General features: G+C 38.6%; 1 protein-coding gene across 5 annotated transcripts in view; it reads right to left on the bottom strand.

Moving 5' to 3' along the window:
* Positions 1 to 491: 491 nt before the first annotated feature.
* Positions 492 to 17,281, bottom strand: part of ZDHHC14 (zDHHC palmitoyltransferase 14) — a 173,172-nt gene continuing 156,382 nt past the window's right edge. For 3 of the 5 annotated variants that reach the window (XM_090042004.1, XM_090041975.1, XM_090041967.1), the window contains 2 exons: positions 15,022 to 15,124; positions 492 to 1,748 (listed from right to left, as the gene is read on the bottom strand). In XM_090042004.1, coding sequence (XP_089898130.1) covers positions 1,347 to 1,748; positions 15,022 to 15,124 — 505 coding nt within the window. In that variant the 3' untranslated portion in view covers positions 492 to 1,346. The remainder of the gene's footprint in view (positions 1,749 to 15,021; positions 15,125 to 17,281) is intronic. The other 2 variants (XM_090041992.1, XM_090041984.1) reach the window with 1 other exon arrangement.

The following is a 17,281-nucleotide window of genomic DNA, read 5'->3' as shown; positions in this document are numbered from 1 at the left end:
TCTATTCAATTATTCATGAGGTGAAGACCTTCTTTAAACCATAAAATTTAAGTTCTCCTAAACTCAAATTACAGTACAGCACAGTTTTGTAGTATAAATCTTTCGGTTTTAAATAATAGATGAACAAGTATGACCAATTGGCAGCTACTGTACATTACTTTTCATTTTGTGTCACCTCACAGACATTTCTTTTTTTCTTCCCCCAAGCCTATTATCCTGCACTTAACTGGATAAGAGAGCAGGATTATAGGCGCAAGGTAATTTTAGCAATGTTGTTTCTGAATACAGATTTCCTGTAGAAATACTGTGTCACACATATACAGCTAATGCAAAACCACGCATAATATTAAAATAAAACAAATCATAAACAGATTCCATAGCTCCTGTATCATTATGCAAATGCATCCAAATGCAAACAACCTCTTTGCAGACTGTCATCCAAACATATTTCCCCCCCTAGGAAACTGTGTAAGGATAACTGTACACGTATCCAAAGAAACAGAGTTGTCCTTTTATTGGATGTCCACAGGTAATCTTATCACATTAGGGAATGGAAAAATCCGTGGTATGGCACAACACAATACCTTATTCTAAACACTTAAAACAGAAGGTTAAATGATATGTAACATGTTAAAATCAGTAGCCCTCCATATTCCAGGCACCACTGATTAATTTATAATAAAGTTTAATAAACTGAAAAAATAATATTGTCCATTAGTTTTGTTCGTTGCACTGTCTTTAAATGAAACAGCACTCGAACCTCACAAATAAAAAAGCAGCACTTTCTTTTAATACCAACACCACTGTAACACATACTGTAGCGTGGCATGCAAATCCACATCTGCAGTCTTTTTTTGTATTAACAAATGGAATGGTAATTTTCTATTTCAAATATTAATAGCATAACATGTAAGTGCAGATCATTCTGGCCACAGGAGTGGTAAGCCTTAACAAGTGTGTATTACAAGAGCATAAAACACAGAGCATGATACTTACATCCAATCTTTCTCTTTTATACTGTAACAAAGACTGTCATACAGGCAGAATTCCAAGTTGCAGGACCCCAATTTCCAGTAAGTAGGATTACTGACCATTTCTGTTTTTTATTTAAAAATAAAAGCAGTTGCCATCAAAACATACTCATTAACAACCTGGTCAAAATAAAACCCAAAAACCATAGCTCCATTGAAAAAATAACTTGTCCATTTAGTAGACTCCATTACATGGAAAAATTTGCATTACTATAGGCATGTTAAAAAGTCTTACAGTGGTAGTAAAGTCTTTCATCTCGAGTAAACATTTGAACATTGCACCATTTTGTGGTGTCTGCAGTCAGTACAAGTTGGTCAAACTGAGCTAAGCTTCACAAGACCACGTACTGAGTCCTCATGCAATGAGTCTTGGCTGGCTAGGCTCAGGACATGCATGGTATGGCTGTGTGTAATAGGGCTTCCTGTTGGCAACATACCAGGAGGTGATGGTGCTTCCTCAGGAGTAAGGAACTGATGACCTTCGTGCTCCTCCTTTAATGGTAGCATGTCTGTCAAACCTGTTTCTGAGGTGAGATTTGGCATGGAGGATGGTGGTGTCGGCTGCCCTAGGGTCAGCGTGGCACAAGGAGCACTGATAGTGGTCTTCCCTGGTAAAGGTAGTTCTTCGCTAGTTATGCTGGGCTCACTCTGTAGTAATGGTGTGGCAGCAGCCTGCAAAACGAATTTAGTGCTCTGAATGCACTGATCTTGGTCACACTGTAGAATGGAAGAGTCAAAACCATACATGGGACAAACGGAAAGAGGGAGGATGTGGACAAAAGATATGGAAGAGAATGGGATGTGAGGAGAAAGAAGAATTCATTAGTATCATTCCAGGGTTAGCCAATGGAAAAAATATTCCATGCTGACAAAAAAAAAGCATGCATAATTAAGTCAGCTAATTCTTGGGATAAATGCCAGAGTAAATTCTTACAATTATTTATCTACAGTATGCAAGGGTCAAGTACCCTTGGTTACTTCTGAGTAGTACTTCGTAAGCAAGTTTGACTTAGATGTTTGTTTTTATTTATTTTTTCTTGAAAAAAAGTCTTTGAACTCCTGACTGATTGATTTCCTGGGTGGTTCACTGCACAGAGAAAAAAGTGGCAACTCAAAATTTCACTAACGCTAAAGAGTATTTAAAACAGGATGATGGACAACTTTTAAAGCTGCTCTTTTTTTTCCATAGGACGTATAAAGTCAAAGAAATCTGGAAAAGGCCTGAAGCCACAACGCAAATGCCTCTGTGGCTAGGGACAGAAGTTACACTAAGTGATCTGGTTTAAGCAATCAGAACCTGGTTTAAACCTGTAACAGAACAGAAGCTCAGTGCACGTAAACCAGTTTCAAAATGGCTGAAACTGGTTCACGATAAACCTGGTTGAATGCAGCATCAGACTTAACTGATTTGGGTCAAACCAGTTTATGAAACTTTTGTACCAGACTCCTTCCTGTTTCAAGTTCAAAGTCTCTCAGCATCCCAGCATGCTTTTCAGCCTGGGCTGTGCTGCACTGTCTGCTCCAGAGAGCATGACTGACCCCGCCCCTCCACTCCCTAGCTGCAACAGCGAGGGCTAACCTGCAAAGACCAAATCGATTCAGCCTCAGGCTTTCTGACTGTCCGTACTTAGCCTGTGAGTTCAAGAACACAGGACTCTCATCATATTCTTTTTTTAATTTTATTTTTAAGTCTTCATGGAACTTGTGAACTGTTATGCTGTAGAAGCTTGCTTAGGCTAAATATCCCTTTGAACATAGGCCTACTTCCATATAAACAGGGCTGGCAATTAGTCTCCTTTCCCAAGATCTTGTTTTCTGGGCTGTTTCTGAAATGTTCTTCAGGCAAAGGCATGATCATGTGGACTAGGACTTGAGAGAAAAGTTCACTCCCATGGTTTTTTATGCTGCTCTTTGTTTAATTTTGACAGCATGGAGGACCAACATGTAGCTATAGTAATTTATGGCAGTCATCCCAGATTTTTATAACAGAATGGGCCAAATGCAGTTGCATACTATTTTAATTAAGCCAGAAGTTACACCAGGGATAAGTCTTACATATTATCCATTGCAAGAACAGCATAGTCAAAATTATCATTCACTACTTAAGGTGACAAAAGTTACAGCCTGAAATGCTGAAATACATCCAGCTACCTAAAACTGAAATGAGCTCCATGCAACATAGTAAAATAGCTGTTTCCCAATAGTAACCACTTTCAGTTGATTGCAGATATGTTTTAATTCTAGACTTGGCGCTTATGCTTCATCTGTAGGGCTATGTCCAAAATCAGATCCTTTAACACTGGCTAGCGTGCCTGACTTGCTACAAGCAAGGCTTCCAGGACACCAGATATTTATTTATAGATATCTGGTTCCTGTCTGTCTTTTTTCAATACTGTTTGATTCCTCTGACAGATGGTATATTGCTGTTATTCCCTTCTGTTGTATATAATGCAAGCGTTACAATGTGTTCTATCATCAATCCAAAAGTTGAAAGCAGAAAGATAAATATATAGTTAAGGCAGTGTGACAGATACCTGTTTATGCAATGTAGGCATTTCATGAATTCAGTTTTACTTATAATGTAAAATTATTTTTAAAACAGTTTGATTGGCCTTTAATTGCCATTAATAACAGAATTATTCTAAAACAAAGATAACAGTGTAGGAGAAACTAATCCAATAAATGATTACATTCTCTCACATACAACAAGCACCTTTCCCCTGAAAATCAACCTCCAGCCCAAAATTGGGGTGTATGAATTGAGCTGGGAAGCTGATTTTCTGTCTAGTGTTGTGAACACTCTGATTTGTTTCTTGCTCCACAGTACAGTGACTGTGATATTACGGTTCAGGCAGTTGAGGGAGTCAACTAATGGCTCATTGGTCTTCACTCTACAGGTGTTAATGACCATCCATCTGTCTTACAGTCTTGAGATTCCACCAATCAAGCCAACTTTCTAAGGACAATATTGCCATCTTCTAGCTGCGCTTGGTCTCTCTATTTCCACAGCCTCTTTAGTTCAAGAGTCTTTAGCACAGATTCTTCAGCTATTTTCAATATCATATATCTACTTACAGAGACCAGTCTTCAGTAGCAGCTAGGGCTTTAGCTTTAGTTATGCAGGAAACAGACAGTGAATCAGCTGAAGATTAGGCTGTCTACTCTATACAACCATAACCCTGGGGGGGGAAAAAATTTCATTTTGCCTTTCAAAAACAAGGTGCATATTATATTTGGGTTGTGTTGTGTGCAAGAAAATACAGTAAATCCCCTTGCCCATACCCCAGGTAAAAAGTAAAACAAAAATTTAAATCCTTTCCATTACTTCTTATTCCTACACATGTATAAAGTTTGGGATTTCAGCTAGCTTCAGAAATGGATATGCCAAATCACTGTATTTACTTGAATAGAAGACAGATGCCTTCCATTTCCAATAAGCATGGGGGCGAAAGGCTCCTCATTTTACATTCACATGTAAGGAAACCTCATTAAATATGCTGTCCATCATTAAACTACTGCCAACAGCAGCATGTACTCAGTAATGGAAAACAACTGCAAAATTAATTAAATGCATCCAACACTGAGAATGACTGTAAAACACATGGCCTATATTAAGCACACATGCCAATAAGAACCCAAGTAAGTTATTACAGTCCACCTGAATAGGTATATAGTAATGCCCACCAAGCACAGCCCCGCCCCGCCCCCCCCCCCCCCCCCCCCCCCCCCCCCCCCCCCCAATGACAACCTTTTTCAAGCCATAGTGAGCCACTACACTGCATGCATTTCAACTTCTTCTTTCACTCCCAAAGCTGAGCTGGGCCTTTTCTTCCCCCTTTTCAATAATTCCTGTTTCTTCACCCACCTTAAATGTCTGGCAAACATCACCAAATGGGGTCCTAAACAGTTCACCCAGAATCCTCTGGTCACATCCTCTCTCAGCCTGTCACATGCGATTAGTGTGGCCCCATCCTCAATGAGGTGAAGCTGGACCAGGCTGCCCTGCGCCTCATCTGCATATAATTTTTTGGAGGATCCCAGGATTTGTGACAAGAACACCTGGTTCCAGTCAGGACTTGGGGGCACATGGATCCTTTTGGGGGGAAGCGAGGGTATTTGGAGTACATATACCGCCCCCCCGAGAAGTGCTGAGCTGCAAGGTCACCATAGCTTGAAATGCTTTGACTCTGTTGGGGCCCAGGCCCATGAACTATATGGCCTTTTGACTTTAGACTAATAGCAAGGATAGTTTGTACTATATATAAAGTAAGTACATAAGTGCTTCTTAAAAGTGTGTTTTTGGAGTACTGGTGCTACAACTTGCAGCATTTTCATAAAAGGTAAAATGCATCAATTCCGGATGAACTAAGGATGCTTATACACATGCAAGAGGAGGCAAGGGGGAGGCATCTAATTACAGTGGCTCTAAGAGCATCATGTGTATTAGCATCCCCATGGTGAAAAAAAGGGAGCAGGGGTGCTTTAACTAAAGCTCATAAAATGAACTTTAGTGAAAGTGCCCCACTGCCATGTTTCCACACAGGGATGCTAATATAAGTGATGCTGGAGTCTGCTGGAGCACAATAATTACCACACTTCAGCATACTTGATTAATCTATTCTGCTATGATGTGCTGTAATCATAGTGTGTCAAAGCAGCTTCAATGCACGTATATAAGGACCCCCAAGTCTATGTGAACTAAATACAAATTGCTACAGGCATGTTAATTTCAAGATTAGCTTCAAATTTGCCCCTCACTTCCATGTGCTCAGGGAGAGGAGGGTTTGATAGTAAGGAGAGAGGAAAAAGGCTGCAGGGGGAAGAAGTTGTGGGGGCAGAAGGCAAGAGGGTTCCCTGGCCCTCCAGATTTATTTTCCCCTGCTGTAGCAGTGGGAAGTTTACAGATTCATTGCAAACCTCTGAAAATTAGATTCTACACCTGGAAAATTATAAAAAAAGGTCACTTGTTCATATACATTCCTATATATTTTCCATATATAGAATCTAATTATTGTGGGGTTGTCTTATATTCAAGGTCATCTTATATTCCACCAAATATGGTATATAGACTGTTTTATTATGTTGGTTATTGATTCTGCTCTGATACTGTGTAAATTATTATATAAGCAATACAAAATGGAAAAGAAGAGGGACATATTTCATAATCCAAGTCGTGTTCCAGCCTGACCAGATGTAAGGAGTTTAAAATCTCTGAGAGCTACTCCTCGCAAGACTTCCATCCTAACATTATAGTTCTAAGAGGATTGGACAGTGTCTCTAAGTAGTTAAACATTTGGATGTTTTTCCAAATGGAAAAGCTTAGTATTTGGCAGTTTCATCAGTCATATAATATTTCTCTCTCCCTTCAGCCCACCTTATGAAGTATATGCTTTGATCTTGGGATAATGGTTTTCCTTATAAATAAACATACTAAGTAAATCTAATCCTTATTAAAAATTAATGGGGTGATCTGTGTTGCACTTCTAAGTGCCCCCTTGACTTTTTTTTTTTTTAACCAACAATCAAATTACTCCAATAAGTTAAAATACAGAAGGAAGTATAATTAGGAAAATCCTGAATCAGCTGGTGCTTGCAGTACAGCAGTTTACCAACATCCCAATGAGGTTTATGGTCCCACTGTGCTAGACTTAGTGTGAACTCACAGGAAAGCAAAGCTCTCTTCTTCGAATAACACACGACAGGACAACATTTTCGGCCACTCAGTTTCTCCCACCAGAAAGCAAAATGACCCCACAAAAATTGCACCAAAATAAGCAGCAAAGCAATTATTTAATTAAAGTATAAAAATTTAGGGTAAAAATTTAAAAAGTGCCCAAGTGTCTCAATGCTTTTCAGTAGGATTTAAAACACTTTTGAAACTGTTACCTACATGTAGTGTATGCACTCATATATGCATGTTTCAGAAAGATGTGTACGCTGACCTTCCATTATACAGTTTACCATCACACAATCCTCATATTCAGCTTCTGCAAGATGAAGAGCATTCTGGCCCCAAACAAGCAAAGCACTTAAGTACATAAGCACTCCCATATGACTTCAAAGGGATTACTCACAAGCTTAAAGCTGAACACGTGCATAAGCGCTTCGTTGCAGCAGGGCACAGTTGTCAGCACCTTGCAGGATCAAGCTCTTGATTGGCTACTCACTGTGAGTCCATTCCTAATCCATTGCTATTTATCCCTGCACAATTAAGCTAGTCCATGTGCCCTATATCAACCTGAGGGGACATGCTTTACAAATAGGGTGACAGCATGTTTAGAACTTCAAAAGGGAAAACAAAGTCCATCATTTCTGAGAGATATTAATAAAATGCTATACTCTGATACAGAACAAAGGAATGTCAACCACTGGAGTATACCTCTTAGCAAAAAGCTTTAGCATCTGATTTATTGCTTCAAGATTCATTTTCAAAGGCAAATCACTGCTTGAAATGTTCCAGCACAATAAGTGCACAATTTTAAAATAGTATGGAGATATTTTAATTTGGTTCATGTAACAGACTAGATTTTACTGGGCTCTATTTTAGCTGGACCTCTGAAAGATAAAGCTCTATTAAATAGGATGCCTTACAGCTTTTTAGAGCTGTTGTGCCTGCAAGTATCCTCCATTGCGCTCTCTCTCACGCATTTCCCACCTTGCCTCTAACCCACTCCTTCAAACCATGCTTCCCTATTCTTTCAAGAACCACCTTGAAAGATGTTCCTTCCAACCAGCCTATACATGGTAGCTTTCCCATTTGGGGAGGATTTGAAAATATCATCTTACTGTTAGGTTTCCATTATTCTGCATATGATGAACAGTGATAAACAAGGCAACTTCTTATGTAAAAAAACATAGCCAGTAAAGAGCCTTCTCCAATTAAACTATCAAGTCTTGGAACTCACTAGGTTTTAAATTTGTTCTGAGAATGGATGATAGCAGATTTATTTTATAAGTAGATGTATTAAATATATCTCTCACAGTGTACAGGATTTTTACGCAAGTATGGCAGCCTTCAAATTGTGACATGCACAAAGCTAATCAAGAGATTTGTCTATAAATACAGGTATAATTGGGCAGTGCTGGGAGTGGGCAGCTGTTTTTACACAATTCCCCATCCCCGCTCTCAGTCAGAGCTCCCAGAGCTGGTATCCTGGTGACCCCCTCAGGTTACTGTCTAGAGAGAGAATTCCACAATGTTCTTTCATTACATGATGCACTGATGCACATGAACAGTACAGGTAAGAAATTAACATAAACATCCTTAAAGCTATTAGTTACACTGAATTTTTCAATAGCAACGTTTTAGATGCACACACACACACACACACACACACAAACAGTGGAACCAAACAAAAAAACAAGACACCACAACCTATTATACAAGTTTATGCCTTGGCTTCTTTTTCCTCTAGGTCCTGTTGCCTGATTTATTTGCTAAATACAGTTCCCCCCCTTAGTAGTAGAATAGCATATTCTGGGCCAAGGAAGTGCTGAATCAAGTCCTAGTAAGAGTGCAAGTTCAACTATATACATAGCGAGAAGTTTAACCATTTTGATATTTATTTCCACACAAGCAGGCACAAACTAAATGCAAATTAGACAAAACATAAAAATGAAAACACCACATTTTATTTTGCAAATTATGGATACAAAGAACTGTATGGAAATAGACCTTTAAAATGTTCCAAAGGGGTTTTTTTATCTCCCATAAAACATACATATTAAACAGAGCTCTTGTACAGGTTAATATAGCTCTTACATTCCTAAAACCACCACCAGAGATTCTATTGTTTTGAATATGAAATTAACTTAATGTTTGGAAAATTTTAGACAGCAATGGTATTTTTAAAGAAAACTTTACAGTTCTTGACGTATCAAATAGAAAGTTGAACAAAATTGTTGAATCATCTGCATGTAAAATACAAACAAACAATAATAAATGGCTCAAGGTGGTCTGACTGTACTGAACAACAGTGGTACAAGTTACTTTTTAAATGAGAAAGGATCCCAATTCTGATTGAGACTTCTGGGTATTAACATAATTGAATTATTTACTACTAATTACAGTAACGACAAGAATGAAAAGCAAAGGAGAAAATACATTTCAGGACAGTGAGAATGCACATTTCCCAGATCAATTCAGATGCTAAAAATGCAAAAGGACATTCACGAAGGAATTTACCTATACCTCTAATGGGTAATAAACAGCTTTACATGTCTGAAAATGATTCCTAGGTTTGTGGAGGGTCAATTTTATGATCCAGAAAAGAGACTACAGCCTATTTATGAAAGGCAGGATATGAAGAAGTGGAAGTAATTAGGAAGCTTGGCACTGGTAAGCATAAACTACAAAGGCAGTAAGGAACAGATGCCTAGCAATGGTGCTCCACCTCAAAAAGCAGATTTTATGGAAGTTAAGAAAAGCAGCAATCAAGATGCAAAGGGTGGCACTATTCAAATCTGATAAAATGAACTTGGGTTGATGAAAACTCATGCTCCATATATCTTATGTATGAAGACTATAAAGGAGCATATCTACCCCACCTTCTGACTATTAAAATCTACCAGTTGGTAAGTTGGTCGAGAATTGCAAGAGATCCCATAGCAAACACACCAAACTAAAATTTTCTTCTTATATAGAAAAATGTACAGAATAAGGACTGCTCAAAACCGAGATAAAAATACCTTGTGTGTAAATCCTATACAAATAACCAATTAAAGTCTTGTGAGCAAAACATAAATACTATAGAAATGCAGAATGAGTTAAGGTAGCTACAACGGATAAGAAGAAATAAGAGTTTTAACAGATCTACAAGAAAAAGCAACTAAAGAGGAAGCAGGAATAAGTGAGGAAGTGCTTCCATAATGGCTAAGTTACTTGCTTAAAAATCTCTCTCAAAAATAATGAAACCATGGGTCTACAAAGAAAAAATTATACATAACAGTGCTTGCACATTGGAAGGATGGTAAAGCAAGTAAACGAAGAACACAGTAGGTGCAATTTTAAGATTTGATCATTTGCCACAGATTGTAAACAGCCTGGACTACAAATAAAGACAGTAATAAGAAGTAATGTATTGTACTGGAAAAAGGCATCTGTCAGGTTATCACTGAGGTTAGTGTTTGGTTTAGTTGTATTAAAAATCTTCATTGATGATCTTGAAGATAGAGGGAAAATAATACCATATTAAGTTTACAATGATACTGAACCAGAAGATGTAAAAAATGAAGGGGAAAGATGTAAAACTAAACACCCTAAGAAGATCTAAAGATGTGGGCTGAAATTAAAAAAACAAACAAACAACTAGATTCTGCTTGGGAGCATACAAGCCAGTGGGGAAGACATTCTCAAATAGTCAGCTGGTAAAGAAATAATGCAGAAAGAGATGTAGAGGTGATGCTGAAAAGATAACTAGATGAGTATTTAATGCATAATGGCAGAAAAAGCCCAATGAGACTGTGTTGCAAATACAGAAGTGCTTCATGATAGCACAGCATAAGAAAGTGATAGCTGTTCTTTACATGGCTTTGCTGAGACAGAATCTGAAATTCTGCAATTTATTCTAGGACCTTCAACAGGAAGATGAAAAAATCCAGAGGAATAAAATTACCAGGAGGTTGTCAATTTTGATGGAATTTGGAAAGGTTTATGCCCCAATCCTGCAAAAACACTTATGGGCTTAACTTCTGGCACTAATGATTGTCCTACTGACTTCAGTGGGACTACTCAGACAGCATACAGACAAAAACATGCATTGATCTCTTTGCAGAATCAAGATACCAGAGAGCACAGTGTGTGGATGAAGTGAATCATAAAAATTACCCACAAGTATTCAAGGACAGCGAGAAATGTCTGAGACTAGTTAATGGGTTAACTAGAATTAATGCCACAAGATTAAGAAATAGATTAGATCTTGGGACAATGATAATTGATAGAATGAGGAATAGAATTTGAAGGAAGGTAGCATTAAAACCTGTCTTAAGGCATTCTGTTCTGGACTCCTCAACTTAACACACAGTTCTTCTAGCACAGTGCAATGATCCATGGCTGGATGGAAGTCTGCTTAGCTTTCTTCTGAACAGTCTGTAGATGCAGGGTTAGTGTCAATGCACATGGTCAAGTCCCAGAGGTTGGTTTTATCTGTACTTTCTAACACAATATCCTCAGCCTAGCTTTGTCCTTAAGCTTCTGCTCTTTTCTCCAGGTCCACTTCTGCCTTTGCTCCCTAAAGAGCAACTGTCACAGAATTAGGATACAGTCACATCTGTGGTGAATCTATCAAAGGTGTTGCCTTCAGATGATCTGTCTGTTGTCCTCACTGGCAGAGGTTGTACAACTAGTGCTAACAATTAAACTTGTACCCTCCCAGGCAGACTTTTCATGCGCTGCTCTAACACCAGTACTTCTAATTCTGTTAATATTTGGGTTTTGGACTTGAGCCAATAAGTTGTCTAGTCCACAAAGGACCTGTAAAGGTTTACACATACACAACTGAATTCTTAGAGAGTATGGTCAACCTCAAAATCCCTACTTGTATTTTCTCCTCCGAGACCTTCAAATCATTAATAGTTAAATAGGCCCTTTAGTTTTCTCCTGCCAAATGCATACAGTTCCGTTCAATTTGTATTATCTTATTCAGATGGGCTGCACTAACCTATCCTTGTGGTAGGTTCTCATCAGTATGTTTCCCAATATGGGCCATGTGTTTTATAGTCATGTTCAGTGTTGGTTGCATTTACTCAACTTCATAGTTGGTTACCATTTTTTTAATAAGTTGAATATGAGCTAACACTGTGCCCTTGTTGCAAAGAAGGCTAACAGAATACTGGGCTACATTAGTAGGAGTTCTGCCAGTAGATCTAAGGAATCAGTTATTCCCCTCTATTTGGCACTGGTGAGGATATAAATGGAGTACTGTGTCCAGTTTTGGGTCCCCCAGTACAGAAGGGATGTGGACAAATTGGAGAGAGTCAAGTTGAAGGCAACAAAAATGGTTAGCGGACTGGGGAGCATGAGGAGAGGCTGAAGGAACTGGGCTTATTTAGTCTGGAGAAGAGAAGACTATAGGAAGATTTAGTAACAGCTGTCAACTACCTGAAGGGTGGTTACAAAGAGGATGGTGCTAGACTGTTCTCAGTGGTGGAAGATAACAGAACAAGGAGCATTGGTCTCAAGTTGCATCAAGGGAAGCTTAGGTTAGATATTAAGAAAAACTCTGATGAGGAGGGTAGTGAAACACTGAAACAGGCTACCCAGAGAGGTTGTGGAATCTCCATCCCTGGAGGTTAAGACCTGTGTAGATAAAGCCTATATAGGAAGATATAATTGATAATAGTCCTGCTTTGAGTAAGGGGTTGGACTAGATGACCTCCTAATGACCTTCCAACCCTAATTTTTTATGATTCCATGATACTGAACAGCATCTGCTTCCTGCCCAATCATGAACAGGTAGGAGGTCTGAGTCATCTGCAGTGTCAAGATCAATCCAGGGACTTGCCAGTAGCTTGTGTAAAGGAATTTGTTTCTGGGAGAAAAACAGGACTTACAAGGTGATTTAAAACCTGGAAAGGGGCCATCAAAATCTTAACTGGAAATAAACAGGGTTTTAAGGTCACAAAAAGGGAGAGCTGTGCTAATTAGAAGGGGATTGGAAAAACTGATCCCTGAAAGCAGGGGCAAATAAGTACATACCTAGCAACAAGGCTACCTTGAGGTGACAGGAGGAGAAAGGCCTACAGTGTGCAAGAAACCAAGATCTTACCTGTGAACAAGGAAATATCATTTTTGAAGCTTGAAACTGGTGAACAGGGAACCTGAGGCCAGAAGTAGAAGAGATGGAAAGGGAAGAGACTACTATACCCTGTGTTTACAGCAGGGCTAATTAACTTAGGTAGGGTGCTGTCCTAAAAATGAAACTGCGTCTGGTAACTCACTCAACTCTGACCTAGCCAAATGGAGTATCTATCCATACATGGCACTGCATTGTGCTAGGTTCCAACACTCAGAATCCTAAAGATGTGTCTGTATGGAAAACCTGTCCAATTCAATTTTGTAAGTGTTCACTGTGAAATTATTTTCAGATTGGACAGTTGCCTCAAAATGACTTTGCTCTCTTCTGTTATATTTCTTAATGCAAGTATTTTCCATCTCAGTTTCATTGATATTCATTCTAGCAGTACTGCATCTGCTGATCTAATTTCAATACCTAAAGCCATGTTGCTGTAAGCCTTTACATGCTAATCACTGGCTTGACTGACAGTAACCATATATATTATGATCAACTTGGCAAAATCTACTGCTCTCTTATCTCCAGCAAAGCAGAAGAGGTCATTTTGTTGACAGGCTGAATTGCATTCGGTCATAAAGATCTAGTAAGTGAAAAGCATTCCATTTTTATAAAAACTTGTATGAGAGTATTGATTTCACCTGTATCAAAGGTCCTAGAAACACAAGCAGGGCTGCATTAGTCAATTTAACTGGGCATATGAGTTGAAACACAGTATAGGCATATATATCCTGTTCTAAGAGAGCTTAATGCTGACAGCAAAGCCTAAACACCCAGATGGACTGAAACAATCAAAGGGAGCTGTTGTCACAGACTGTGTACTATCCAGATAGCTCTCCCAAAGGGCTTCAAAGAGACTTTGCAGTAAGACTGGGGCTTACTTTGCAGTACTGTGGCTAACTTCTGCAATATAGTAAGAGGAAAGGAGATACTAAGATTACATGTGGAGCTTGTATAAATAGTCTTGAAAGATATCAGGCTATTTCAGGCTATTTTTAGGGGGTTAGTGAAGAGGGTTTGGAAAACCAAACCAAAACAAAATGCACCAGAACAAACCTGAACAAAACAAAACTATTTGCATAGACCTTGCACTGATGGCTAGGATGGCCTGTCCATTCGTACCTGACAAAAAGTGTAAGATGAATGGTGTGTTTGCACTTCAGTCACATAGCTGTTTATTATCAAAATTTAAAGAAAGGGGCTATCAACTTTAGAGAAATATAATTAAGGTTTACTGACAACCCCTCCCCTAAATCTTTGAGATAAGAGCTGGAAACTTAGTTCTAAAAATATATATTAGAAACTTTACAAATGACAGTAATGTTCACACAACCATGAAGGGGTGTTTCTAATCTTCGGTCAAAATGAGGACTGAAATTATATGAAGGAGGTTGCAGTGAATATACATTCCACTCCCTTTAGGGAGGAAAGGATGTGCATGGGGTTCATCAATCTATGAAATTTTTAACACAGCATCAGAACGCACATACTGGAAAGACATGAGTTCTGAAACAGGCATCCCTGTAGGATGCTTGCCTTAAGAGCATTGCCTTTCCTCGTGATCTCTTTTCTCTTTGGCACTGAAGTCATTTTTTTCTAATGTGAGGTCCACTGCCAGCACAGGGCCCAGCAGGAGTTGGCACAGCTTCAAAAGATATTTTACCATTTTGAGTATGATACTGAGGTTGCCATTTTTTTCTCATTACAAGTTCAAAGTCCACCCCCCCACCCAAACCCACTCACGTCTTGAACATCTCATCTGTTTCTATAAGTGCATCAGTAAAGAAAAATCTGCACTGCACAGGCAAAGGAAGAAAAGCATGTGCTGCTAAATGATAAAACTATTCTGAAAACCTGTTGAATACAGATGCTGTCAAGAAAATTGACTATTCCAGTTGAAAACAAGGCAAGTGTCAAAGGTACATGTCACAGTGACACTATATATATTCAGTATCAAATATATTTCATGTATAGAAAAAACACTTTTTCTATTTTCCATGAGTAAAAACTATCAGTGCATAGAAGTAGATAAAACCTTGATTTCCTACTGCACAAAACTATTGCACTATAGCTAAAAATGAGTCATTCTACCTAGGGTGGCAGTGAATCCAGTTAGTTTTTACTTGATTAGTTCACATGAAAGTAGAGAAGGGAAACATTTACAGGGATCTTGATGAACAACACTATGGGATGATTCCTACCATGTTGCTCTGAGACTGTGTTGCCCCATACATTGTAATGCCATTTGATGGTGCTGCTAACTGTGGTGTATCTGGCTGTAAAAATCCTCTTCTGTCAATTAAGCTACAGAATTAAACAAAAAAATTATTAGAAATATTCCTGATCATTAACTCTACAGATACACAAAAACATTTACAATACTTTAATACATTATCAATACTTTCAAATGTGTCCCATAGTTCAGATAAATGTTTAAAATTTATTTCATTTTATTTTTACTAACCAACAGTTATTTATTTGCAATTCTTTCCCTCCATGTGGTTATAAGAGCTGACACTTCTGAGCTTTAGCCACGGGCCTATGTTTTAGCAGCTGAATAGCAAATTCAAGGACTTCTAAATAGTCCCAAGAGTGGAAAAGACTGCAAGCTCCCACAGCCTACCGGGGTCTATTTTGAGGGCTCGCAGTACTATTTATAGTAATCATGTAGATCACTCTGAAACAACCCGAGTCATCCACTGTAGCCATCATCAAAATCATGTTCCTTGTGCATTTTACTACTTGAACCTGGCAACAGATGAACCTTAGGTTCCCTTTCAGAACGTTCTTGCTAACTGGTCTGTGGACTAATCTCTTCCTCTGGGTTCATTTCTATTTATAGACAGTAAAGATAAGTGGGGTACAAATGGGCAGAAAGAAGATACAGAGAATTGTGGCACTGCCACCGGGGGACTTCCTGCATTTGAGGCCTCCAGCAAATAGGTAAACTGAAACAGAGTGTAAGAGGAGGAGAAGAAGGGCATAGGAAATGAGAAGTGACAAGGTAAGCTTCATACCTGGACATTCAGTTTCAATGCTGGACTGTATATTTTGGGGGTTGAGCTGAGCTGCTAAGGGGTTCACAGTACCGTTAGCTAGTGGGTATGCATTTTACGGCATCTTAAAGGTTGACCCTTAGTATAAAGTTAGGTAAATTTCAAATTATATTCTCTTGCTATTCAGCTTCTACATCTCTTGCCTATTAGGCAAACCTTTCATAGGATAACGTTACCCTGAGAATTCAAGTGGTACTATAAAAGTCATATGCCTGCTCCTCTTTTATTACATAATAAATTGATTTTACTATGTAGTAAACATATTGTGTATCTGCATCCTAAGACATACTATTCTGCATGTGTCAGCTTTTTTCAATTCTAAATGGAAACATTGTCTTATCAACTACTATTTAACTATAGAAAGTGTGAAAAAAATACAGGTCATTCCTCCAAAGAATCTGTCCTGGGATGAGGCAAGTGTCTGTATTATATTTAATTATACTATTGTATATATTTGAACTGTAGACCAAACAGGATAACATCTTTTTCCAGGAACTGATATTGTTCCTGTAACATCAGAAAATGACCAGAATGTTACAGTTATAGTATACATATTTTTTTCCCGTTTCAGGCATTTTTAACAAAAGCAGTACAGTGGAAGAAAAGGGCTAGCCTTGGCCCCATGCACAAGAGGAGATAGTGGTGAGGTTACCAGTCTGTTTCCTTACACTCAACAGTTGGGACACTCATCCAGGATGTGGAGGCCCAGGCTCAATTCTTACCTCTCCCCTGGGAGACTAGAACCCACTTAACTTCCCTCTCCCAGGAAAGTGCCCTAACCACTCTGCTTCAGAGTGTGCTGCTCTCAATTTCTCCTACTGAAGATATTCCACTTCAATAAAATAAATATTCACAAGAGCGGAGACTGGAAACCAGGTATTGTGCCTCATAGAGGTGTATACCCTGTGGAGTCCTAAAAAAACCTCAAAAAACCCCAAACCTTTCATATTTCTTATACACATTTTTACTTGCAGTCCCATTACAAGGTTTGCCCCAGCATGCCTGATTGTGGTACAAGCGAAAATAAAGCATTTGTTATATTTACAGACAGGTAAAATTGAACACAGAATTCCAGTTGCAATAGTAGCAATTTTACAATATCAGCATTAAGACAGGCATCTTAAGGGGCTAAGCCAGTCACCCAGCAGGACAAACAAAGAGCTTCTAATAGCATCCAGATGTCTCAATCTCATTTTTTTTTACTATAAGTACTAGATCGCTTTTCCCATGTTGCTAAAATATGAAGGCTATTCTTGTACTTGTTTTGAACTGCAATTACTAGATACTGGAGCAATCACAGATCCCAAGTGATTTCTATCTTAAATTCCAGATCACTTGAGTGATGTCTTCAAAAGCACCAAGTGACCATAGAGCTAAATTCTATTGAAAATCAATTTAATTTGCT

The sequence above is a fragment of the Crocodylus siamensis genome, chromosome 1 (genome assembly GCF_052110815.1).
Source record: "Crocodylus siamensis isolate JL-2025a chromosome 1, ASM5211081v1, whole genome shotgun sequence".
Taxonomy (NCBI): Eukaryota; Metazoa; Chordata; order Crocodylia; family Crocodylidae; genus Crocodylus; species Crocodylus siamensis.
Note: the sequence above shows the minus strand (reverse complement) of the source record. Positions and strands in the feature narration are given on the sequence as shown.